This window comes from Platichthys flesus, chromosome 2 (assembly GCF_949316205.1).
Source record: "Platichthys flesus chromosome 2, fPlaFle2.1, whole genome shotgun sequence".
Lineage (NCBI taxonomy): Eukaryota > Metazoa > Chordata > Actinopteri > Pleuronectiformes > Pleuronectidae > Platichthys > Platichthys flesus.
The window spans coordinates 4271082-4296370 of NC_084946.1; the positions used below are offsets into that span (position 1 = coordinate 4271082).

General features: G+C 40.0%; 1 protein-coding gene across 1 annotated transcript in view; it reads right to left on the reverse strand.

Annotated features, from left to right (window-relative positions):
- epha8 (eph receptor A8) overlaps window positions 1-25289 on the reverse strand; it is a 56684-nt gene that overhangs the window by 20270 nt on the left and 11125 nt on the right. The window contains exons 5-6 of the mRNA XM_062394639.1: window positions 1771-1926; window positions 1132-1557 (exon numbers count right to left, since the gene is read on the reverse strand). Coding sequence (XP_062250623.1) covers window positions 1132-1557; window positions 1771-1926 — 582 coding nt within the window. The remainder of the gene's footprint in view (window positions 1-1131; window positions 1558-1770; window positions 1927-25289) is intronic.

A 25289-nucleotide genomic window follows, 5' to 3' on the forward strand; every position in this document is an offset into this window, starting at 1 on the left:
ATGGTCTGCTTTGAAACCAGGGCATAACAGTCACTACACATTGTTCATCATCAGAGCCATGGATTCTCAGCAGCTTTAACACATCCTGAACTATTCATCCTTTGTCCTGCCTTGTGCCCTTAAGTCTTTGAGCATTGTTCCCCTATAGGAATCAGTGAGCCATAACCTGGAGCTTAAGAGAGCCCATGAGCCTTTTTGGCTAGGTTCTTACTTTGCAAAGTTTGTTTCTGTTGTTGGAGTGTTTTGTTATACTGATTGAACCACATGACTGTGGCTCTGCTTTTTGAAGATGATGTGGTTCTGTTTGCTCCATTGAACTGTGATGCTCAAAACGTACAGGGGCAGTTTGCAGCCTAGTAACTAGGACTAGAGTCAGAACGTTCAAATCTGAGGCCATTTTTCTCCCCGAAAGTTGTGGATCATCCTGGTGTCCGTTGAGGGGCCTGGGAAATGTACATATTAGTATGGTCAAAGTAATGGAAGGCTATGAGTAGGGTTGGGAAAAACGCCCCAGCCGCGGAGACACAGGGGTCTCCGTGTGATGGAAGCAACCCTCAGTCGTCAATTGGCTCTGGCACTGAAGTCAGAGTCACGAGTCAGAGTGTGTGTGTTTTGTATTTATTTTAATTTATTTAAATATAGTGGAAACTTTTGTTAACAGTTCATATATTATTCATAGTTATAAGTTAAAAAGTATTTTCTTTAAACAGTTCATATATTTGGCATTAAAAAAAGCCTTTCTTAAATTTCGTCAAGCGTCGTTTTGTGCACTTTTTTTTTTAAAGTATCGGTTTAGGCACCGTTGAGGCACCGGTATCGTTTTAAAAGTATCGGTTAAGCACCAATATCGTATAAAAACCAAACGATACCCATCCCTAGCTTTGAGGTTAAACCACACTTTTTTGCAGTGTTTAACTTCGCACATGGACGCTTCATCGATTCACGACACGTTGCCTCAGCAAACACATTTTAGATTTTTATTTATTTCCAGGAAGAGTGGAAACAAACACAAAGTTGAACCTAATGTGTATCCACATTCATTTATGGGATGTTGTTGTGAAGAAGGCCTACATGTGACAGGTGACAAAGCCTGCATGATGAGAAACTGAGCATGATTGTTTTGAACCCTACCTGCCTGGTTTGTTGTGATGTTGACCAGGGCATACAGTGATGGCTCGTTGCTCAGGTGGGTCACTGCATTCATGGCCAGGATGCGGAAGGAGTAGTTGGTGTGGGCCGCCATGTTGAGCACTGTCACCCACGGCTCCGTCAACCCACTCTGCCGGGGGACGAATCGAACCACTGCAGTGCCCGAACGCTCTACCATAGCTCCCCCCCCTGCCCCAATACTCGCTCCTCCGCCTGCTTTCCCTCCACCCGTGCCGCCTGGAGAGGATGTGCAGTCCTCGCAGGGCCCTCCTTCCCCAGTGCATTTCTTACACAACACGCTATACTGCAGGTCACTGCGACCTCCGGTATCAAGAGGGCGATCCCATTCTAAGTTCACAGATGTCCCATTGACTGAGGAAATGACGCTTACTGGAGCAGATGGAGGGCCTGGAGACAAGAAAGACAGAAGTTTGAGTTCAGTCACAGGTTTGATTACTGTGCAAAAAAGTAAATTGAATTTTCCAGGCATAAATACGTTTTTGACATCATTCCACAGCTGCCATGGCTTGAGCGAATGTGTTTACATATTTCTTTGAACTGCTTTGAGCTGGTCTCACCTGTGGGATTAGGTGATCTTGTGTACAGTGTGTTTGTGCTTACGGGAGCATGGCGCTGCAGGTGGGTCATCTGCGGCTCGGTAGTAATTGGAGTCGCAGGGGCAGGACAGCGCGGCCCTGGTCTCTGAGTGGCTGTGCTGGGGACATTTACCACACAGGCCATCGCCTGCCACCGGCTTATAGAAACCCACCTCACAGGCTGCAGAGAGAGAGAAAGGGAGAATAAATAGAGTAAATAGGGAGCTTGCAGGGAAGGGCTACGCACTCCCATATTCACTCAGACCATGAGAAAAGAGAGAGAGGCCGTGGCCTGAAAGGCATGAATCACAGCCCTATAGCAAGCTGTGCATATCAACACTGCTGGAACTTTTTCAAAACTCTGTCATCTCCTCCAATGCCTTCATTTTGGGATGGGCCCCCTCCCCTCCCTCTCTTCCAAATCTATGTATAATTACAGGCCCTGTAACCGTAGAGGCCGCAGAGCAGGGGAGATGAAAGTCACTTCTTTCTGCTCAGATTTGGGCTGAAAAGGCTTTGCACTGTTGATACTCCCAGTGAGACCATCAGAATCCAGACCGTGTTTCAACCTTATTCAGCTCCTCTGATACATATTCACTTTTAACTCCGCACTGATTAATAATGGAGGGAGCTCTGATAAATATATTCTCTTTCCAGGCGGTTAATAGGCTTCGGCTATGGTAAATGGGGCAGGGGTAAACCTTGCATAGACTCTGAAAGCAGCCACAGCAGACACAGACACGCTTATGTTTGCTCTTTCTCACCGAGTAATTTATGTGCGCTTCTACCCAGAATTCAGTGTATTAATTTACAGATGCAGTGTTTTCCTAACCTTTGCTTGTTAGGTTTACAGGGGACCGTTTTTTGGTGCTTACACTTCAAAGGTGTTGAAAAGAACCATGATATTGGATAACCAACACAAGTGAAATGTTAACAAAGCAAATGGTTAAAAAGGATTACTGCTGAGACATTTTTAGATGCATAAGAAAAGGGGTAACATGTTCCCATCTTTGTACCATAATAAGAACACATGCTATGTTCATCATGGCTGCACAAAAAAAATGCACAGACACACATGTAAAGGAGGGTCAAACATTAGAGTATATATTAGGAGATCCTACATAATGATAGTTTTGAAGCCGCTTGTTTTCACTCTTAAAACATGAGTTTGTTTTACTTTTTCTATTTTATATATATATATATATTTACACTGGCAAGAGGAGAAAAGGAGACAAGAAAGAAAGAAGGAAAGAAAGAAAGAAAAAAGGAAGAAAGAAAGAAAAACTCAACATTCACTGTTATTGACAGTTGAGTCTTAAAGTAGGGTATCATGCATTTGGGCCAATTGCATCCTGCAAGCTTTTTCCATATGTGAGTCAACACAGACTGAATCCCGTTGAAAATGCAAGTTAAGTTGTACAAGTGGTCTTGATCATAGGGAAGTAGTTGGTGGGTCAAACTAAAACAAGAGGGGCAGCAAGGTAGAATGACATTCGGCTGATCCATGCATGGCCAATCAGATTTTTTTTTCTAAATTGAAGAACTCAATTGCTGGTGAAGGGACCTTCCAATGAAGTTTAATTTATCTGTGGGCAAGACGGGAACCGAGAGCAATAACATTGAAATATTAGTATCTGAAACGCAAAGTTGGCAAATGTTCACTCGCCACTGAATGGAGAGTGAATGGCGGCATTGCTACATTACATGTCATTTCGCTGACGCTTTTGTCCAAAGAGACTTACATTTTTTTAGAACACTCAGCATTCATGAGGGGCCATTTTAGGGGTTCAGTATCTTGCCAAGGACACTTAGGCATGCAGATGGGAAAGAGTGGGATTCGAACCGGCAACCTTCTTGTTGCAGAACACCCGCTCTATCCCCTAGGCCACACTCTCCCCATGATCCCTCACTGGTTTCCCTCCAGTCTGCCAGGAGTCGGCCATGCACGGCCTGGTTTCTATGACAATTAGAAGTTATTACACATATTGCATAAATAAGTTTGAATAGGCATATACAATTGAAATGGAAATGAAAATAGAGAAGAAAGGATATTTTTGTTTCCTAATAAATACAGAAATAAATAAAAGAAGATTATTTCCAAGGTTTAGCAGGCCTCTATTTTATTACATACTCTTGGGGGAAAAAAATGTTTAAAAATAAGTTAATGTAAACAGAACAACAAACCAGATTTGAAATAGAAACCAAAAGTAAAATCTGGTAAAAGTGAATTGTGGAAGAAATGTGACATGAAATATTAAAATAAATAGAGTTAATGCATAATGACTGATTTAGCTTTCCTTATGCATGAAGGCAGGTCAGCATTTGACTCCTCTTCACAGTTTGACATGGACAAGTGCATCTAAGAGAAGGAGTCTAGGCCACCTGAATATCTGAGCATCAGCTGCATTATTAAAGACTTTATAAAACACCTCAAATATTTTGAAACCTTGTTGTTTTACACTTCTCTTGACTTCCTGTGGTCAAACAGCCCCTCACTGCTTTTTAGGATGTTGTAAAAAAACACATATGAGATGGTGTATGACATTATAAAATGTCCACTTTTAAACCTGGCAAAGCATAGCTGAAAGGCCAATTCTATCCTATCTTTAGTCATTCAAGGTGTTCAACTACGCAGCAATACCACATAACAGTACTCAATATAAAGTTACACCAGCCTACAATGGTATCTATCTATAGTTACAGTGTCTTCTGGCAGTTATTCTTCTATTTAATTATTATTTTACCTCCTTTTTGACTTTAGTGCAGATTGTTTTTTTGCATGACCAACATTTTTCGATTCATCTATTTAACTATCCTTTTGTGGTTTTTAAATACTGTTAGATTTTATTCCTATTCAGATTTTATCTAGAGTACAACATGCACATCCTTTAGTGTCTGCTATTACCAATTTAGTGGTAATCACTAGAAATGTCTTAATCTGTGAGTGGCATAACATTTTGGAAATTGAGACTTCAATTGATTTACTTTACATCTTCAGGGGTTAACACTCCATGGCTTAAATGGTGAGCTTATGTCCTCACACAGACGCAAACACATGCACACACGCACACACACACACACACACATACACACACACACAGACACTATAGAGAAACAGACTGGCGACTATAGTGCTCCTCTCTTTCACTGTCAGCCCCCCCCCCCGAGCTAGAAGCTATTCCTATTTGCAATATTTATCCCAGACCATTTTATCTTCCTCCTTTTTTTATATACTGTTAATCCCTCCATCCCTTGATGTTTTTTTTTGTGAAGCCCTTGAGTTGAGAAGCGGGTCACGATAAACATCGCAACAGCTCGTTCATCAAGGAGAGAGGCAGCTAGTGCTTTGAAGTATCTGACAGATTCACCAAGAGTCCTGCACATGCACACATACACACACACACACACACACTCAGAAACACAAACAAAGGCTATGGTAATGTTGGACACACATTGGGGTGTCGGATGCAGCCACAGTAACCACACACACAATTAATTCATCACCACACAGGTGAATATACAACAACAACAAGAGGAGGGGTGATGTCAGGACCAGTTGTGATAACCTCTCACTTCACTCCTGACATGATGCCCAGTTGATGGTCTGGTGAAAAAGGAAAAGTTTTGGAAAATGTAGATGAGGCAGAATGTGATCAAAGAAAAAAAAAATCACACATACTGAACTTTGAGTTACTTCAAAACTGTAGTGACATTGAAAAAAAAACTTGCTTTATGATAATTTCCTTAAAAGGATATTTGTAATATTTTAGCATTAGTAAATCATAGCAACATGTGAGAGAAGATTGATTCACTGATGAAAAGATCAGCAACCTTAGCAGACCCTCTTGGACATCTTCAATTTTTTTACGATCAAGCCGTCTCTGCAGCTCAGAGCAGGAGGCGATGGCAGCTCCTCTGCAACAAACCAAAAGCTGATACGCTTTCTGGTCACAGTTTGGGATGTCACATTTCTTTAGAGGGGGGGTGAACTCTAGTGAGGTAATCTATAGTGTACTATCTTCACTTACAGTCAGTAAGTGGAAAGAAAAGGGAGTAATGCGAGCAGTGACGTAGCATCAGCGGGGTGACATGCTGCAGGTGTACCACGTTTAAAGAGGCTGCTGTTGCTTGGAATTACATTGAAACCAAACTACTGTTCATTGTGTTGATGAAGAGAAGCTGATGAAAACTTCTTGTTTCCCATCTCTCCCCAAAGACAGTACAAAATACTGTGGTACAATCTACAAAATAGTACAGTAATAGATCAACTCATTACATTCTCATAACAGAATATTATGAAACATATATCACATATATCATTCTAAATTTAATCAATAATCTTGAGTCTCTTTTGTACAAGAAAATCCCTGAATTGCTTATATATCCCTCTAAGAAAGCTTCTGGTGCACCCAATATATATTATATGGGGCGGTGTGGCCTAGTGGGCAGAGTGGTCGTTCTCCAACAAGAAGGTTGCCGGTTCAATCCCCGTACTCTTCCCCATCTGCATGCCGAAGTGTCCTTGGCACGTTACTGAACCCCTAAATGGCCCCTCATAAATGCTGATCGTTCTAATAGTAAGTCGCTTTGGACAAAAGCGTCAGCTAAAAGGACATGTCAAAATATAAATTCACCATAATTACAATGCATAGCTGTACATATGGAGTATACAATAGCTAAATGTTAAATTAAATTAAAATTAAATGTTATAAGTCAGTATCATCAGATTCTGCTGAGTAACATATTAATGAAGGCACAGCACCGGGTAACGTTACAACTCAGGAGAACTGCTGGGTTATTGAGTATATAACGACAGCACAAGGATTAATTCATCAATGGATAACAGAAGTAAAAGTGGACATACTGGTGATTATTATTTGCCCGAGTCTGCTCCAATACTGTAAACTGTCTGATAAAAGTATACATGGTAAATTAATATTAGGATTATTATTACTACTGTAAATATTTATTTTTATATATTAATAATAATCATCATAATCATATTAAAACATTTGGTTTTAGAATAAAGGTTTTAAAATAAAAGGACACTTGGCAACAAAGGCAGCTGTGTGTTCATGTGCAGCAAAAGCTCACACGAGGCTAAGACTGACCTGAGAGTTGAGAGTTGCCATGTCGACAGAGGTCTGTCAATAAAGCGGTGACCATGCAAGTGAGGCAGGTAATAATTAGGCTCAGAAATCCAGGGGAGCGATTTTAAAGGTAGTTTGTCAAAATCAACAATAGGGTAACCAAAAAAAAAAGAAAGAAGGCATGTCCTAGGAAAAAACAGGAAATGGTGAAAGATGCCGAGTGCATTTTGTGGGTGACAGAAAACACATTTGCATGGTAAAGAAAAAAACCTCTGGATCTGCACAGCAAGTCCAGAATGCTTCAAAGTCGATAGTGCTGTAGCACAGAGCCTGAAGAACAATACATGTGTTACTGTCAAGATAATTATGTTGTGGACTGTAGGTTTGAAATGTGGAAAATGAACAGAAAAGTGATGGAAATAAAAGGAGAGGTTCAGTTTGAAGAGACACATACTTTAGGTGTTTACAGAACGTGTACTTTAGTGATGTGTGTGTGTGCTCACGTGCGGTTGCCTGGCGTGTCAGTACCTGTCAGTGCAGTGCACATGCTACAAGAATCTTAATAGCTGCGTACGGCAGTGTGTGCTGACCTTGATTTATTCCCTGTATAAATGGGTAAATAAACACATTGGGAAAGACGGGGGAGCCGGAGAGAGCACATCATCGTCCCACGCGTGAGGAGAGTGAGGGAGGAACAGGGAGCGGAGCGGCGGGGAGGTCTTAAGTGCACTCCAGGTCGGCCTGTGAGAGCTCACGTTCAGCGCTCAATGCTGGCAGTGAGCCCACTCTGCTACAAGGGTACATTTTGGTGAATCTAGAATACCACAATAAAATGAAAACAGTACATTTATTATCTGCTTCTTTTCCGTGAGGAATATCAAACTGTGTAAAGAAACATTCCGGTTGTTAAAATTCAGCTAAAACCATAGAAGCCAGTGAAGTATACTTATGGCACTGAGAAAAACAGAACCATCACAACTGACAAAATAAAAGTTGCTGAAATGCATTAGCTTCTCCTGATGGTTGTATACCAACCGTCCATAAACAGTGCTCTGCTCTTTTGACTCGACTAGTTATTTTTTAATGGGAATCCAGCTTCAAGCCTCTGATTTCTTTGATTTGGTTTTTACTTATCGGAGATAAAAAATTTAAAAAAAGTTTTCTCTCAGTCTAGATTTGAAATTTGATTTTGAAATTTGATATTTTTGTAAATAGTATGAAATCTGTACATTCAAGAGACTCCTGTCCTATTGTTGTTTACAGTTGAGGATTCAGATGGTAGTAAGTGATCAGTCAAGCAACATGAATTTTCCTCAAACTTCCATAATTTGCAATAATTGTTATTGCAAATGTCTTTATACAACCCATCATATAAAACAAGCAGTGTCTGTACTGGCAGCCCTGCTGTGTCAGTATTGTAACATTACTATTTTACTAGGTTTTTCTTCTTCTTGTTGAAGTTTTTACAGTTAGTGCATCATTCTGCCATATATGCAAAAAGGAGCAAAAGTGTGGAACGACATATCATTAAGTTTTGGTTTTGGCAAAGTAACTAAAATACACAATACGTAAGTAAAATTAAAGTTCATCTCACAATTAAAATTTGTGTTGTTAAATATATGTACATGTACTGTATTTTTATTTATTTATTTGTATGATTAGACTTTATATAAATTAAAAAAAAATGTACACAAGACATTTTTTAATTTGCAGGTCTGTAATGAGAAGCAAAATAATTGAAAATGCTGAACTGAATGTGACCATACCTGTGAAAAGTTTTTAGGCCACTACAGAGTCAGGGTTGAGTTCATCAGATCATCTATTATACCACATAGCACACACTGTGTTGCTTGTGACTCACATCAGAGCACCTTATATCACTTCTCTCCCAGGTTTGAGCTTTTAGAAATAGTATATTGTATCAATGTGTCGTTCAGGCCAGTTGAGGTACAGTTTAATTTTCTTAAAGTCATAAAATCTGCTGTTCTTTGATCGAATGATCCAAATTGATATACAAATCATTTTAAAATGGCTCTCCTCATATCTGCCAACAGGAGATGCTGTGTCTCCAATGATGCTCAAGGGTCATCTATTGCATCCAGAGGATTTAGTTCTGGGACCTTATATAATTTGGTCTGTTCCTTTTTCATGTGTTTTCCTTTCATGGCTATGCTGAGGACATGTTAGAGCCACACAATCCTCATGGGCTAAACAGAGGCTGGTGCAATACATTCCCAGTACAAACAACCAAAGAAAAACGTCCTCTGCTGGTTCCCACATCAAGCCTGTTGTTTAGAACCTCTCCATGTGATTTGACAGTGAATTTGAGATAAAAATATGACAAAACCTGAGTCTTTTGAATATCCAAGAAAACATCTCCTCATGCTGAATATTTCAACAGCCTCTTCTTGTAAATCCATTAATGAAATACACACTTTATAGAACTTAGCTGGAAGACTTTGAACAAGCTTCAAAAGAGTTTGTTTCATCCTTTTGGAATTCTTTTCAAATCTAACTAATGGATTTAAAGCTCCTCATGGTCTTCATGATTGGTTTATTCAAATTATTTGGATTTGAATGATTTTACATTGACTGCATTTTTGCTGTTGAGAGTGCCTTTGGTTATTTATACTGATCTGTGTTATGGCTGCTTCATGCATTTGTTCCATTGTGTGAAGGCCTTGTAAAACATTATGATGATTATTTATTTATTTTTTAATAAAAACTATATATATTATTAGTAGTATCAGTCACAGAGCACTTTTATACTGTCAGTTATGGCAAAATCCACCTTGAAAAGTGTTAATGGAGGCATTCCCTGTGTGGCACAGTTTTTTTGAAACACACACTAAACCCAGTGTTTTTAGTAAATGTATAACATTTCATTAAATGGATACAAGTCCCAGCACAATTATTCTCGAATAATTAATTAATCAGTAACTATAGAATAGAAAATCACATATTTATTGATAAAATTCTACTTTAAAATGGACTTAATCAGTTGACATGAGCAGATTTAAAAGTTCTACATGCTCTCCTCCAACATATCCACTTCTGATGTCCTCGACCTGGAGTAGCGTCGACCTTGTAAGGGAAGTGAGTGCACGCCAGCATCTAGTGACAAAGTTAGCCAACGGCTCCTGAGCTGGTTCCCCTGGGAGAACATGCATGAAGCCACTAACGAGCCGCTGAAGCTGTCTGAGTGATGGATGAACGTGTCGGTGAGATCAGCTGTGGAAATGGGACACTCACCATCCACTGTCCCTCCTCTTACATCGCTAGTCTGGATAATAACATCCGGATTGTCGCTCTGCTGCACCCTGCTAAACGAAAGGTCTCCTTACAATTTAGGGTGAGCCTGATTTGCTCGGTGGTGGAGATAGTTGACCTTGGGGCTGTAATGGATGAGGCTGGTTACGGCTCCTTAGAGAAGGTCAGCTGTGTGGCTTAACATGTTTGTGTTGGGCTCACAGGACAGGAGGAAAAATTATCTCTATATATTCCTTATAAAAGACTTGATTTTGGGACTAATCTTAGGCTGTGGTCAGGACCATAATACCATATAGTTTGAAATATCATAGCCATGGCATTTCTGTGTTAATAAACACATTTAAAAATATTCTTCTTTGTAGTTTCCATAAAATTGTTGTCTGTACTGTACAGTTCAGGCACTTCAATACAACAAGATACCTTTGTTGTAGAAAAATTATTGGGGTGGGTTAAAAAGTGTGCTAATGGCTGTAGAAATGATTTACGACTGAATAGAAAACAGTCTATAAAATGAGGGAAAAAACATTAAGGATAGATATAAGATTATTTCCTTGTTGTTAAACATTAGACATGTGATAAAACAAAGTGATAAAAACCACAGCTGTTTACCTCACAGTCCCCACTGAGAAATAAAAACATCACCTGGAGGCAAATGGCAAATTTAAACTGTCCAAGTGAAAAAGTATTTGTTTGGTGTTGCTGGAATTCCTCTGGCTAAAAGCCATCTATCACACAATTAGCTGACCTTATTGAGAGGATCTGTGAAAACAGAAAGAAAAAACGATATCAATGTATTAACATTTCTGCACTTAAAGTAATTGTTTTTCAAAAATGTAAATTAAGAATGTTAATAAGGTATTAAAAATGTCCATGATGATATTTGTAGATACGATTTTGAGTGTGCCAGCAGCTAATTATCGCTGCACTCTTATATCTCAGTGGATGTTTGTGTGGTTTCCTCTTCACAGAAAACAATGCAACATAGATGTGTCCATTCTTGCTAATAAGAATGACAGCTTGAAGTTTGTGTCTCTCTACCACTGTGCCGACACTTTCTGGCTGTTAATCCGTGGCTGCTCTCTCCACACTCTCTAATGATGCGTTCACATGAGAAACAGAGTTCCTGGAGCGAGTAACATGAACTAACACAACCAGTAAATAGTTGCCTGTTCTCCTCCCGGAAAAGAACAGAGGAGGACAACTGGTTGAAGTGACAGCAGTTGTTGTGGTGTAGCTGTTGTGGAGACACCAGAGAAACCGGCACCATCTTGTGTGGTTCCACAAGATGATCCAGAGTTTTACACAGCTCAGGAACTTCACTGTCTTATCCAGTGCTACCTGAACAGTGGCCAGTTTGATGAGCTGTTATTTCAGGTTGGTGCCAGCTCCTGTCTACAGTGAGTTTCTTTCTATTCACATCTTTGAATGTAATCTCTCCCCGATAAAGATTTGCTTTGCGTTTGGTTATAAACACATCATACACCCTACGTATTGTAACGTGTCTTTGGTGCGAGCAGAGAGCGAGCAACTTGTGGCTACTCTACTTAGCTTGAACTCTGAATAGCTAGCTAGCTCATGGAGTGGAAAGACACAGGAATTGTAGGGTTCTTCCACACCCGTAGTTTATTCTACTCAACATCGACCATGCAGTGCCTGGTTTCCACAGCTCTAAAATAGGTTTGTTTGTCAAACATGACAAGCAGTTCATATGAAACACCAGCGCTTTACAAGACAGGATCTCCATGAGTTCATCAGCCTGTGAGTGCACCGCTCGCTCTGGTTCAATACAACAAAAATGCAGGATAATGTATTGCAGGAGACCCAAATAACCCAAATTGGCTGTTACAGTGTTACACACAGATCCGCTCATGCACTTTTTACGCTTTCTCAGGCAGATTTGTTTCCCCCTCAGAGAAGCGTTCTCTCCTACTACCATAAAAATGCAGCATTATAAACAAAATCCAAAAAACACAGAGAATAAGTAAAACCCAAGGCTTCCTTATTTCTGTGCTCAGATAGCATGCAAATTCATATGAACGAGAACACTTTCTCCTATAAATGTGTATGTGTCTGTTTGTATTTCATAGATCCTGACCACCCTGGGGAGAGATGTGCTGTATTTCATGGCACATTTGATTGGGGTGGTAGACAGCATTTGTGTCTGCCTGAAGAACCTGTCCGTCCACATACATCCCCGCCTCTCCGCGCGTCTCTGCTGGCCTCCCTGCTGGCTTCAAATCAATTCCATCAATGAAGCCATCACAAAGGAAACATTATCGCAGTGTTTTGCTGCGAAAAAAGGGCCTGGTAATTACAAATCAAACGAGACAAATACATCCCGGTTAATGAGCGTTAAACGGATGTTAATTATCCGATTGAATGGCTGTCACCATTAAACTGTGCCTGATAGAAGGAGTAGGCGGAGGAGCGTCGGAGGGTGGAAGAGCAGGGGAGAGGGTCGGGAAGGGGAAGGGTAACTCCAAAAAAAAAAAAATTGAATTTCTGAAAGGCATATTAGCGGCAGACTGCCAGGATCAGAGAGTGTGAAGCGCGTGTGTCGGTAAAGCAAGCGAGAGAGGAAAGGCATGGGGAGAAGTGAGGGTGGGAAGGAGGGAAGGAGCGAGGCGGAGGGGGGGAGGGAGGCCGGCTACACTTTTCACTTTTTTTTCTCCTGACATTAGCAATCGCTGCGTTGCATCAGAGGGGAAATTAATCAAGTGCTTTTGATTATTAATATATTTGAAAGGACAAATTTTCCTGAGGAGAGCACTGAACAGAGGCAGGAGTCACCTAGTGTTAATAAGGTCACAGTTGGTGCACCAGGAAGCGCCAGTCATAACATATCCATCTAAGAGGGATTAAAAGAAAAAACTGAAAGAAAAGGAAAAGTTCAAGCACTTAACATTCACAACAAGGTGCCTGTCCCCTCTGATTCATCAAGCAGCTCATAGCCAACAGCACCCAGATTGTACGTCTGGGGACGAAACACAGACACATCAATTTAGGAACTTTGAGCAGAGGTTTGGATAAATAATAATTGCTTGCTGGATGGTAAATGTTCCTCAAAGGGATGATTGATGTACATGTCAAAGACAACATAACCTGATCTGAACAGGGCTTCAGATATAGAAGCAAAACTGTGCCGACAAAACCTTGAATTCGCTGATTAACCTTTGATACCTGCAATTCTGACGGAGTTCATGAGTTTTCACTGCTGCGTGTCTCTTGTTTGTTGAGGGCAATAGGGCACATGAGTGTTGGGTTCTTGCTTTTATACAGCACTATTCCGTCGGCTTTAGAAAGATAAATATCTCATCTCACCTGCCTTGAATGGGATTGTTTTCCTGGTCACAAACAGGGTTCAATCAGAAGGCTACAACCTATGACTTGATTGAATGATGCTGGTTCAAAATGTTAACCTAACACCATGTCCTACCATCAGTACTGCTGTGGATGTTTAGAAGTCCTTGGAATACAATGATATTATTGTACATAATGCAGTGATATATATTGGTTATATATTATGTTAAACATTTGCTGGATATTCTTATATTTTTACTACGTTCTAACCTTTGGATGAGGATTTCAAATTTCAAAAAAATGAAACACTACGAACTTCACAGGGATTTTCAGAAAGCCTTGAATGTGAGCTCACGACACATTTCTGAATTCATACAATCCATGTTTTTCTAACATTTCCCAGGCGTCCAAGACATTTTGGCATCTTTTAAATTTATGGTAATTTGATAGACAGCAGATTTGTTGGGTATTGTATAAATGGAACAATACACCACTGTAAAGCCTTTATTAGTTTAAAGGCTTTACAGTGGTGTACCACATCTTGAAAATGTGTGCACCCTCTGTTGTTTCAGATAATGTTAAGCGAGGGTCCACAGGCATTCCTAATTCCTAATGCTGAGTACTCCACTGTGTACTATTCACCTGCTACTTAAAGGATCAGTTCTGTATCCTCATTAATGTCAACAAACTGCAATAACACCTGAAACAGCAATGTGATTTAACAAACAAGTGTCTGCGTATACAAAACCTGATGCCTGCTATTCCTCTAAGAGCCACACAGCTCCATTGTTGTCCTAGAACTACTAACAATCCACCAATGGCCATTATTGCAATCCATGACACACACACACACACACACACACACACACACACACACACACACACACACACACACACACCTGTTGGAAACACTCACTAAAGCAAATAGTCCCCTAACAAATGCTCACTGCCGATCATAGAAATGATTGTGCTTGGAGCTTAGGACCACAAACAGGGCAGAAGGAGTCTGAACATTGAAATATTGACTCTGTGGTCTTTTCTTGGTCTTTTCTTGGTGATTTGTTGACATCAACAAAATACAATATCTAGACAGCCTGTATCCCTTTAAGATAACAGCATGCCTACCCATATCACAGAGAGAGCATGAACAGGGGTGTCCCTGGCCCCAGAGAAGTCGATTCTACGACTTTGGCAAATTTATAAGAGCGAAAACACCCAAAGTTACATTTCTAACATAATTCATTTGACTTCTCTGCTTAGAAATGACCTTTGCTAGAATGTACCAAAGCGAATGGCAAAAACATGACAAAATGTCAAAATGTAGTCTCAGTTTTATTTATGCAAGCAGTCAACTGACCTTGACCGAAGTCTCTAACAACAGTGTCACTCATGGATTACTCCTGTTTGAGATGTCAACATTATTACAATCCATGACATACACACACACACACACACACACACACAGCCCATTCCACCATCCACATGCATACAAGCTACTCCTTTCGGCCAAGGCCTGGAAAGAGGGAGACGTAAATGACAGCGCCCTGTGTGCACATCAGTTTAACTCAACAAGAAGTCAGGGCAGAAAATCATTTGAAGAAGTCCCGCAGTCCCTCAGACGGATGCTGCCAGCTTCTCAGTGATCTGCTATCATGTTGCCTGTCTCTTTACTGTCAGCACTAATAGGTCTTAGACACTGGACTGGGACATGGGTGGCATAGGCCAAGGGTGGCACACACTCAATCAATAATTTACCCAGCAGCTCGCAGCCCTTTGTGTGTGCGTTTTCTGTCCTGAATTAAGCATTCATATGGGCTGCACATAAGAGGATTTGTTTGAGAGAATGCATCTTCGTGTAACTGGTAAGATGGGTATGCAAGTGTGTGTGTGTGTGTATGTGTGTGTCTGTGTCAGCAAAGTTGCTTTGTGTACTGATGTGTGGCCCTCTGCACCTGCTGAGGAGATAGGGCTTTGGCCAAACGCAACAAAGATTGGAGGGAAGTTTGAGTGACATAACAGAGCTGTGTCTGGCTGAGATATGATTCATTGTGTTATCGCTCTCTCTCTCTAACACACACACACACACACACGCATGCAAGCGCCTGCACACAAGCTCAGAGTCATGATGGCTTAACAGCATCAAAATATTTAATATCATCTCTCCTCGTCCACTGTTTTTTTTCTGTCTCCTTTTTCCCTACACTGCTCTCATTTCCTATCATCTTCTCTTTTCTCTTCCCGCTCTTGGTCCCCCCCCCCCTCTACCTTCACTCCTCTTTTCCGTTCATACTTTCTCTTACCTCTTCCCTCCTATCCCCTCCTTTCCTCCCCCAAATTGTTTGTCTTTGCTTCCTTTCCTTGTCTTTCCTTTTCACCTCTACTTCTCCTCTCCTCTCTCTTATGTCGTCCACTCCTGACTGACCAATCAAAATCCTCACCCAACCACTAACGAGGACCAACCAGACACATACACACAAAACCTAATTAGTCCTGGCACAGTAACAACAAATCCCTTCACACTCTGACACACACATGTTCACACCGCCTTGTTTCCCAATGCACAGCATGTCGGCCACAGCAGCTGTGATAGCTGTTGTTTGTGCTTTTGTAAAGTTCTCGTTTGGCCACATCACTATGGTCCATGTTGCTCTGTGGTTAGGTGTGTGTTTGTGTGTGCTCGGTTTGGACATGAAGTTGAATATCTCAATATAGCATATAGACACTTTTTAATTAGCCACTTGTAATATCCTGCTATTCTCTATGCTGTATTTGTCTTTCTTATAATTGCAGGTTATTATAACCTGGGATATAGTTTTTCTATTTTCATTCTTAACCATTATAATAACGATGTATTTACCAAAATGACAGCTGGCACCTCTGAGCATGGTGACAACAATGGGTGAGAGGCTCGATTAGGTGCTGACTCTCAAGTAACTTTGTTTTGTTTTCTGTCTGTGTGATTTTCTTCAGGTTTTCCAGCTTCCTACAACAGTCCAAAGACATACAGCTTAGGCTAGGTGGAACCGTAAGCCTGAATGTGATCGCATATGGTGCATCTGGATGTTGGTCCTGCGATGCGTGAAGAAACTGTCTGGGCTGTACTCCGAGGGTCAGGGTAGCCCAAGTCTGCTGTGATTGGCTCCAGCTCCCCTGCAACCCTCAAAGAACAAGTGATATCAATAAATGATGGAAGGATGGATGAAGACAGAAGCTGTGACAGACCTGCCACTGGTAAGCTCCTATGAAGATGGAATAAATGACCTAGAGTATACAATAGAAGGAGAACACACCCTTTTTTAATCATTTAAAGTAACACTTAGTAGTTTTTATTAATTACAATAACCATCATCATTATGGTTTTACCTAAACATATATAGGGAGAATTGCCCTTCGTGCCCTCTGGACACCTGGAACTGCATAATGTTAACAATTAAATTGTGTCACTTTAAAAGTCGAGTGATCACATCTCAACCATCCTATTCACCTGGAAACCACATCAATAACCATTTTAGTTTTTTTGGTACAGGAAGAGCCACTTTCTATTTACTATGTATGCAACATTTTATAATGAAAGAGTCGCGTAACTTCATCTGAATTAGAAAAAACATTGTCGGGGTAAATTAACTTTTCAGTGACTGACCAGACTGTGAGAAGGACATTACATGAAGTCAGAAAGAAAACTAAGAATTCAAGTTTGTTTACCCAAACACAGAATGAAAAGATGACTGCCAGTCTCTTGGCAAGAAAGGAATTTTCCAAAATGGCAATGATCTAAAAAAAAAAAAGAAAAACTCACAAAGTTTGGTAAGATCAATGTGAGGAGTCAATTATGACCAGACTCAAGGGCATTTTAAATAAGGGTGGAGGAACTAATTTCATTTGATTTTTGTAATGTGTGAAGAAAGGCAGAACATCTCCCCACAGATCAACGAGCCACAGTGGTCTATTCCGTAGTTCGAAGTGTCCTTGGGCAAGATTCTGAACCCCACAGCCGTGGCACTGTATGAATGTGATTATGAATGGGTGAATGCAAAACTCTACTACGAAGTACTTTGAGTAGTCATCAGGACTAGAAACAGACTATTTACCATCTGCAAGCCTGGTATCATCTGCACCCAAGAGGATCAACATAATACACATAGGTGTCACAGTTCTCTGTGCCCCTCGTCCTCTCTCCTCTCCTCTCCTCTCCTTTTTCCCGTAGGTGCTGCTCGTCTCACTAGATGACCCGGCTCACCAGGCGCACCTGCACTCATCAACTGCTCCCTATATCTGCCCTGGCTGAGCACGGAGTCAGCGCCAGTTCGTCCTCGTCACTACAGTGGTAGTTTCTCGTTCTCGGCCCATAGTCATATCCTCTTGTGATTATTCTCCCAGTTAATCCTCGTGTCTGTTCTCCTGTCCTCCAGTTACCCCGTCATCCTGCTCGCCTGATTCTCCTTCCCGCTGACGAACTCCCGGAGCCATCAGCTACCCCGTCATCCTGCTCACCTGCTTCTCCATTCCTGCTGAAGAACTCCCGGAGCCATCAGCACTCCCTCGACCTGTCCTCCTGCCTCTCCCCTGCGCTGAAGAACTCCCGGAGCCATCAGCACCCCGTCTATCCACCTTGTCCGACGTTAAATAAACGTAATTGAACGCACCACCTCAGTGCTCTGTGTTTTGCCTCCGCTCTGGGGTCCACCCGTCTCGTATCGTAACACATAGGCATAGAAAATATAAAAAAACCTAATAGGATGCAATATTAGATAAGAACCTTCCATTATTATTTCAATAGTTTCAAATGTATTCGTTTATGTCTCAACAAACATGGATACAATTTTATTGAAGGGACAGGATTTGTAATATTTCAACATTTTAAAGTGATCCTACAATCTTAAATGTGTTTTTTGAGCTGTAACTAAATTATATGACTGTTGCTTTATTAAATTCATAAATCAGTTTGTATCACATTTATTAGCACATTTATAAAGCAAATACATATTAATGGGTTTAATGTAGCTCATAAACAGAATTTTAAACTGTCTTGGCTTTTCAGGGCTAATGCTTACTTAGAGTCCACTGTTTGGGATTCCTCTACCTCATGACATTTATATATATATATATATATGTATACCGCCACCCCCATGATATGTGTATATGTATATACACATATGTGTATATGTGTATATGTATATACACATATCAAGGTGGGCTGGCCCCTCGCCACCAGTTACTGGTCAGGGTGGGCATTGGGAAAGCTGATATTCAAATCTATTCTAAAACTAAACTCAACCTCTAGCACTGTGCTCTCAAGGCATGTTTTGAATTTCCAGGGAGAGACCACTTAATGATTTTCACCAGGAATGTTCTCAGTCCTTGTCCACCTTTATCCACCTTGCAGTACACTTACATTAAGAGAGAACAACAGAGATTACCTCCTTCATAGTTCAAACAAAGTTGAGATATATCCCTGTTGACATGGTGTTAAAGGATTCAAATGTGAGTGTGTGTTTGTGTATGCATCACACTTCGGGGAGTCAAACACTTGTGTGAATGTGTGCGCGCTAGCAGCGGGCGGCTTTCCCTCCCCGAGGCTGCGAGTGTGGGAGTGTTCCTGCAGCCTCTGTGTCATTAGCTTTCAAACAGAAACAATGTTGTTGATCAGCAGTTGTTTACAGACCGCCAGGAGGATGGAACTAATTTGATCACTCTCCATTCCCCCCCGACTCTCTCTCTCTCTCTGGAGACTGCTTCAATTTGAGCTCCTTGTAAGATCTCGATAGCAAACCGCCACAAGTTGATTCTGACAGCAATTATGAACATTGTGTTCCACTCAAGTGGTCGTGAGCCGGAGAATAATGAAGTTCTCACCAAATCATCTGTTCCCTGAATCACTTAGCTGCAACTTCATTAGTAAAATCATAAACTCAAATCTGGGTCTTGCCTGTAAGAAATAGCAGCTACATGGTGGTCGGCCCAAGCCAAAGAATGAGATTTACAATCTCAATTCCACCTTGAGCTCTATAACAAACGCTAAGTCACAAGATTTATATATACAGCTATCCGTAGAGTTCGAAATCAAACTTTTTTATTGTCTTTATACTCCACTACATCTTTTAAGAGGATTCTATAGAAGGAAAAACAAGAAAATCTAAATATTTGATAGTAGGCATTTTCTACCTGAACTAATTGCATGATATGTTTATTGTAGAGCTGACACAAGTCACGGCATTTGTCTTGTCAGAGCTGTCACCTCAAAAACAGCGAATTTTACTCTCAGCTCACAATGATTATTTTTAATATCCATTTCATGAAATCTCTTTCTCTTTAAATGACAGTTCTTACATTTTAAATGACAGTTTGAAACACATTTCCTACTTATTCATTAACTGACATAATGAATGTCAGTTCAGTATCTGCTATAATGGCTCAGACACTGACCCAAATTTTAGCCGACTGTTGACCTGCTAACACCTCTTCAACTGCAACTACTTTTACTCTTTAGAGACAGAGTGACCACTCCAGAGCTCTCAGCACACTTCAAGCCATTATTAATTAACAACCAACAACCAAGCGGGTAATTATAATTATTACATGTTATGTTTAGATAGTTATGTTTAGGGAAAAATCATGGTCACACATACACACACACAAACAATCTGAGCTGCAATTTACATTATCGGTTTTGTGTTTACAGTTTTTAAACTTTAGATTACTAAGAATTTTGGAAAATACTCTATTTTTCTATAAACCTCAGCAACAACTGTCTCTTTTAAATATTTCCTGTCATATAAAACTGAGAAAAGCAGCTAATACAGAGGTTATTTTCACAAAAACATTCACAGAAATGAATTGTGATTAACTCGTCTATTAAGTGTCAATGATTTTCAGCAGCCGTTGAGCTGTAGATAATTCAACAACAAATATTATATATATTCTAATTTACAAACAACCTAACACAATAAATAAGAGATTGAATAAAATATGCAGTAAATTTCCATCATATTTCAAAAGTTTTTAGGATTAAGCCTACTTTCAAGGCCAGAATCCACTACTTATATCCAATATTTAATAGTAATACCAGTGGTCAGTTATTTATAAGTAATACAGCATATAAGGAGGTCATCACACATTGTTTCCACAGCTGTAGAGTGTCAGCTATTTTCACCTGTCTGGACCACAGGGATCCCAGGCCAATAAGGCTGCTGCACCCTGTCAGACAGCGCCACGGACAGCTCCTTCTCAAGAGTTTTAATGACCTGTGTGTTTGTGTGTGTGTGTGTGTGTCCACCTCTGCATATGTGCATCACATGTTCGAAGTGCAAAATACTAAAAGTGAAGAGGAGTGACAGCGGAGAGGAGGGAGGAGCTGACAGGCCTCTCTCTCTCCTTTCCCCTCTGTTTGAAATGTGTGTGTGTGTGTGTGTGTACGAAAAAATAAATATATAATAGTGGAATATTAAATCCTCCTTGTCTCCTGCTGCTGTCTTCCTCTGATATTTCTCTACGGTGTCAAATTGACAGATAAAGATCACATTATGACGCTGAGTGTCACACCTTCCCACATTTTTTCATAACCATTGTCACTGTGCTTATTGTCTCTTTTATTTTGCTTGTTATTTCTCTTCCCCTTCCTTCGTTTCATACTGTTGGCTTTCTCTCTCTCTCTCACTCACTCTCCCACTCTATTCCTGCACTGCTTAAGCCTCACTCATCCCCTCTGACTGACACGCCGAACACTCCCACAATTCCTCTGTGACTGAAGAAGCCGAAAACTGTTACTTGTGTAAGGAGAGGTGGCGAATTACAAGACCTACACACACCCCGTTTTACACTAGGATTTAAGAATGACATTATCAATCTATAATTCTCATAATAACCGGGCCAAGGAAATGACTAATGAAATTGCAAAATGCATTGTTACAGAATAGGCTGTATAGTTATCCTGGTGTAATAATTGAGAATTAGCTCATTCATTTACGTTTATGCCTCTCCTTGTTACCTTTTGATACATTGTATATCCAGTATATTTCAATATCTTTATTGCCCGGTCCATTTGCAAAGAAGAACTTTTCTCAGGTAAAAGTAATAGTACCAAACTACAAGAATATTATATTGAAGGAAGCTACAATAATAAAGATGTGATTTTATGAGATAAAAGTAAAAAATATTATAGAAATAGTAATAATGAGTCTTTTATAAAGTCAATATAATACAAGAACATTAACATTACTTAATGAGCAAAAATACAAATTGTCGTTTAGAACTTGTTTGGAAAAAGGTCATAATATTGCAAGAATAAAGTTGTAATTTAATGAGAATGATAATATACTTACAACTGTATTGAAGTTAAATTATGACTTTAATCTCAAATTATAATCCTTTCAATTTGCCCTAATGTTCCATCATAGCATACTGTAAAATATTACAAAGAAATAAAAAATAGAATATTTAATTACAAATACAAGTCTCACTGTTGAAGGAGAAGTGTGTGAGCATCATTAGGAAAAACTGAATTCAAGTATCAAGAATTAGAGGAATCTGTGTTTGGAAGTTACATAATTATGCATTTATGTGTCTGCACATATACACTGCAACAATTTTAGCATCCAAATTATATTTTCTTTGATCAGTCATCGAACATCAAAATGATTCAGTTTACATTCATTTAGGATAAAGATGATTCAGTGATTAATAACTTATCAAATAGTTTTAATTAAGGAACACTTGTGTAATCATCTAATCTCTAATTCCATAAAGTGGAAAGTGAAAGAGTACAACAATGCATCATTTTGATTTATTCCTAATTTGTAAATTAAATTTTACTGTAAATTACCTCCAGCTGATGAAAATAGGGAAAAATAATTTAAATCTGTAAACTCATTGTGGTGTACGATTATAAAGTGAAATTAAAAGTATAATTACCTCAACTGTATAACTGTACTTAGTTACAATCTTCTAGTGACCCAAAACAATGATATCCAACAAAATACCAAAGCCGTGGATTTTTTTTTTTTATATAAATAATACTCTAGACTGCAGATACAAATTATATCAGACACTGCACATAATCTTCCTTTGTACAGTTGACTGTGACTGACACAGCAATTTCCTGATTCCCACTATTTGGTCTGGTCAAGATTTTATCTTTTCAAAGGGATCAAACATATCTGAAGGCTACAACAAACCATGATGATAAACATATGGTGCAGCCGAATAGGCTTTTATAAGAAGATTAACACAGAGAAAAACAAAGGTTGTACTGGCAGGTTTAAATAAACTAGTTCAGAGATTTATAAAAAAAAACAAACATCATCTCCATATTTTTAATCCATGATCAATTCTTCACTTAGGTTTACCTGATACGTTTATACTTTAACAGTCTGTAAAAACCTAAAATCTAAAGATATTGTGCTCTAGAAGCAAAATAGTTAAAAGCTTAATACATCCAGGTCAATGTATTAGATTTAAAATTAAAATAACAAATCAAACAGTTTCTTATTTTCTCGTCAGTCTGTATTCATTGGAAGCAATTTTTTCAACATTCAAACAATTTCAATTTGAGAATATATGGTTGATTTCTAACTGCAGCAGTTCAGTGAGAAAAGGAAACTTAGGGTTCAGCTATACGTAGATTTTCTAGGAACCAGTGGGTGGAACAAACCCCATATGACATCACATGGGGCTCCAAATGTGACTGGATTGTTTGAGCTCACTTTTTCAGAAAGGTGGAGCAGGCAAAAGAGAGAGAGTGTGTGTTTTTGTCATTTTTGGGGAGTCTTTGGAGACGTGTTGGACACATATTTACGCAAAAAAAACATGAAAATGTGTATTTTGTAGATATCCCTTTTTTGAAAGTCAGTTTTACTCCTCAGGTCAGCAAGACAAACATGTGCTGTGCAGACATACTTATATTTTGTCATCTTCTTAGTAAAAGCTCATAAAACCACTTTCTCTGTTTTCTTTGGTCTTTTCTCACTGTTTCTATTTGTGGGTGTGTCTCCACTGCAAAACTGCATTGTCATGTATTTCTGTGCACTAATCAGGATTCAGCAATGCTAAAATTAAAATAGGATGATGGTTGTGGGGGGGATGATTACTTATGTTGTTCGGCCTTTGTCAGTCAAATCTGATCAAACCACAGCCCAGATGAAGCAGGTTTGCTTGGATTTATTAAAGGATATTTATTACTCACATTAAAAGTTGGTTTTTGAGTAGTTTGTCACTTTATAATGCAGAGAAAATAACTTAGAGTTTAACAGGGTTTTTAAATTTAAGTACAAAAGCTGAAACTGAATATATATATATGATTGAGATGATGAGTTAAAGCAACTTAAATCCAGGGTAAAACTTTATCTTAATGTTTTTTGTCTAGTTAATTTCAATGAGTGTCTGAAGTTCAGTTCTAGTAACTGGATTTTGTTTCTCTTTCATACAGTGCAGTTCACAGAGGAGCAGGAGGAGGAGGAGGAGGAGGAGGAGGAGGAGGCCCGGTTGTGGTCCACTGACTGAGCAAAGGACTAACCCACATGCACTTGTGTGTGTGTCAGGCTTGGATTGGCTGGATGAGCTGAGTAGATGTGACCAGCCTAAGTGTGTGTGTCTCATATCAGTGTGTCCTCGATCGCTCTCACTGTATGGGGCACTTGAGCCCATTCTTCAGTGGCACCGGGGGGCACCGACACAGACACACACACACAATACACAGCTGCACACATGTATGCGCAGCTGCACACACACACACACACACACAGATTCAGTGTTTTGATGTAAACTCAAGTGGACGAGGGGTCCAGTCAGCCACTCCACCAGACTTTTCCCCCTTCTATCTCCCCCCCGTCTTCCATCGCTTCCCTCCCTGTGACACTTTTAACGGCATGTCACGCAACCCTGTGCTCACACACATGCGTGTGCGCACACACACACTCATGCGCCATGTCGTGCTCCCAGCCAAAGATCCGCACCTTTGTCAGGGGAGAACCACTTAGGCACGCTCATATTCACACACATATTCACATTCATGTCTGACTTTTTTTTTTTTCTCCTCTGCACACACAAGTCTTCACCACTTAAGCCGTCTTCCTTTCACCATCTCGTGCCCGCCCCACCTCTCTGCGTCTCGTCTGGTCTCGTGTGTGCGTGACTGTGGCTGGCTTTGGCAAGGGTGAATTAGCACGGCGACCCAGTTCGGTGCCAGAAGAGACAAGACGTCAGCGGAGGATATATTGAAGAGTTTTATTTTCCTTCCACTGCAAATTCCCTTTCTGCTCAGACTGTGGTGATGTAATAGTAAATAAAGTACATGGCAAAAACATCACCTCCTGGTGAGAATCATCATAAAGCAAATTAATTCTGTTTTTCGCATGCTTTTATGTTTTTCCCCCATAAAAGACCCTATCTCGATAACCTCATATAACTTATATTAGAGTGTTATACTTAAATCTGACTTAAAGTGTGGATGAAAGCATCTCCACAAACAAAATATGACTCAAGGTGATTTTTCTTTTCTCCGCCTTCTTTACAGGCTCTGTTTTGCATTTCTCTGCTGATACTAATTGCCTGCTGCTAATTATAGACAGGCAGTGAGTAGCCCCTTTGAACCGGACACTCTCACACACATACAAACACACACACAGAGAGACACACACACACACACACACCCTTCACTTCGTACACTTTTACACACATTTTGCCGAGGAGCTCTCACATTTGAAGCAAGAGGGTGTTCGCCAATGGCCTCAGATTCATAAGACACAAGAAGCGATTTTTGAGTGTAAGTGTGTATGAGTGTGTATTTGTGTGAGTGTAGGTGTTTGGAGGACGAGGAAAGGGGGTGGGGGGTGCAGGCAAACCGGTGTTGCGTGTCTCCTTCGGCTCGTTTAGCTGACAAACTGCTTTTAGA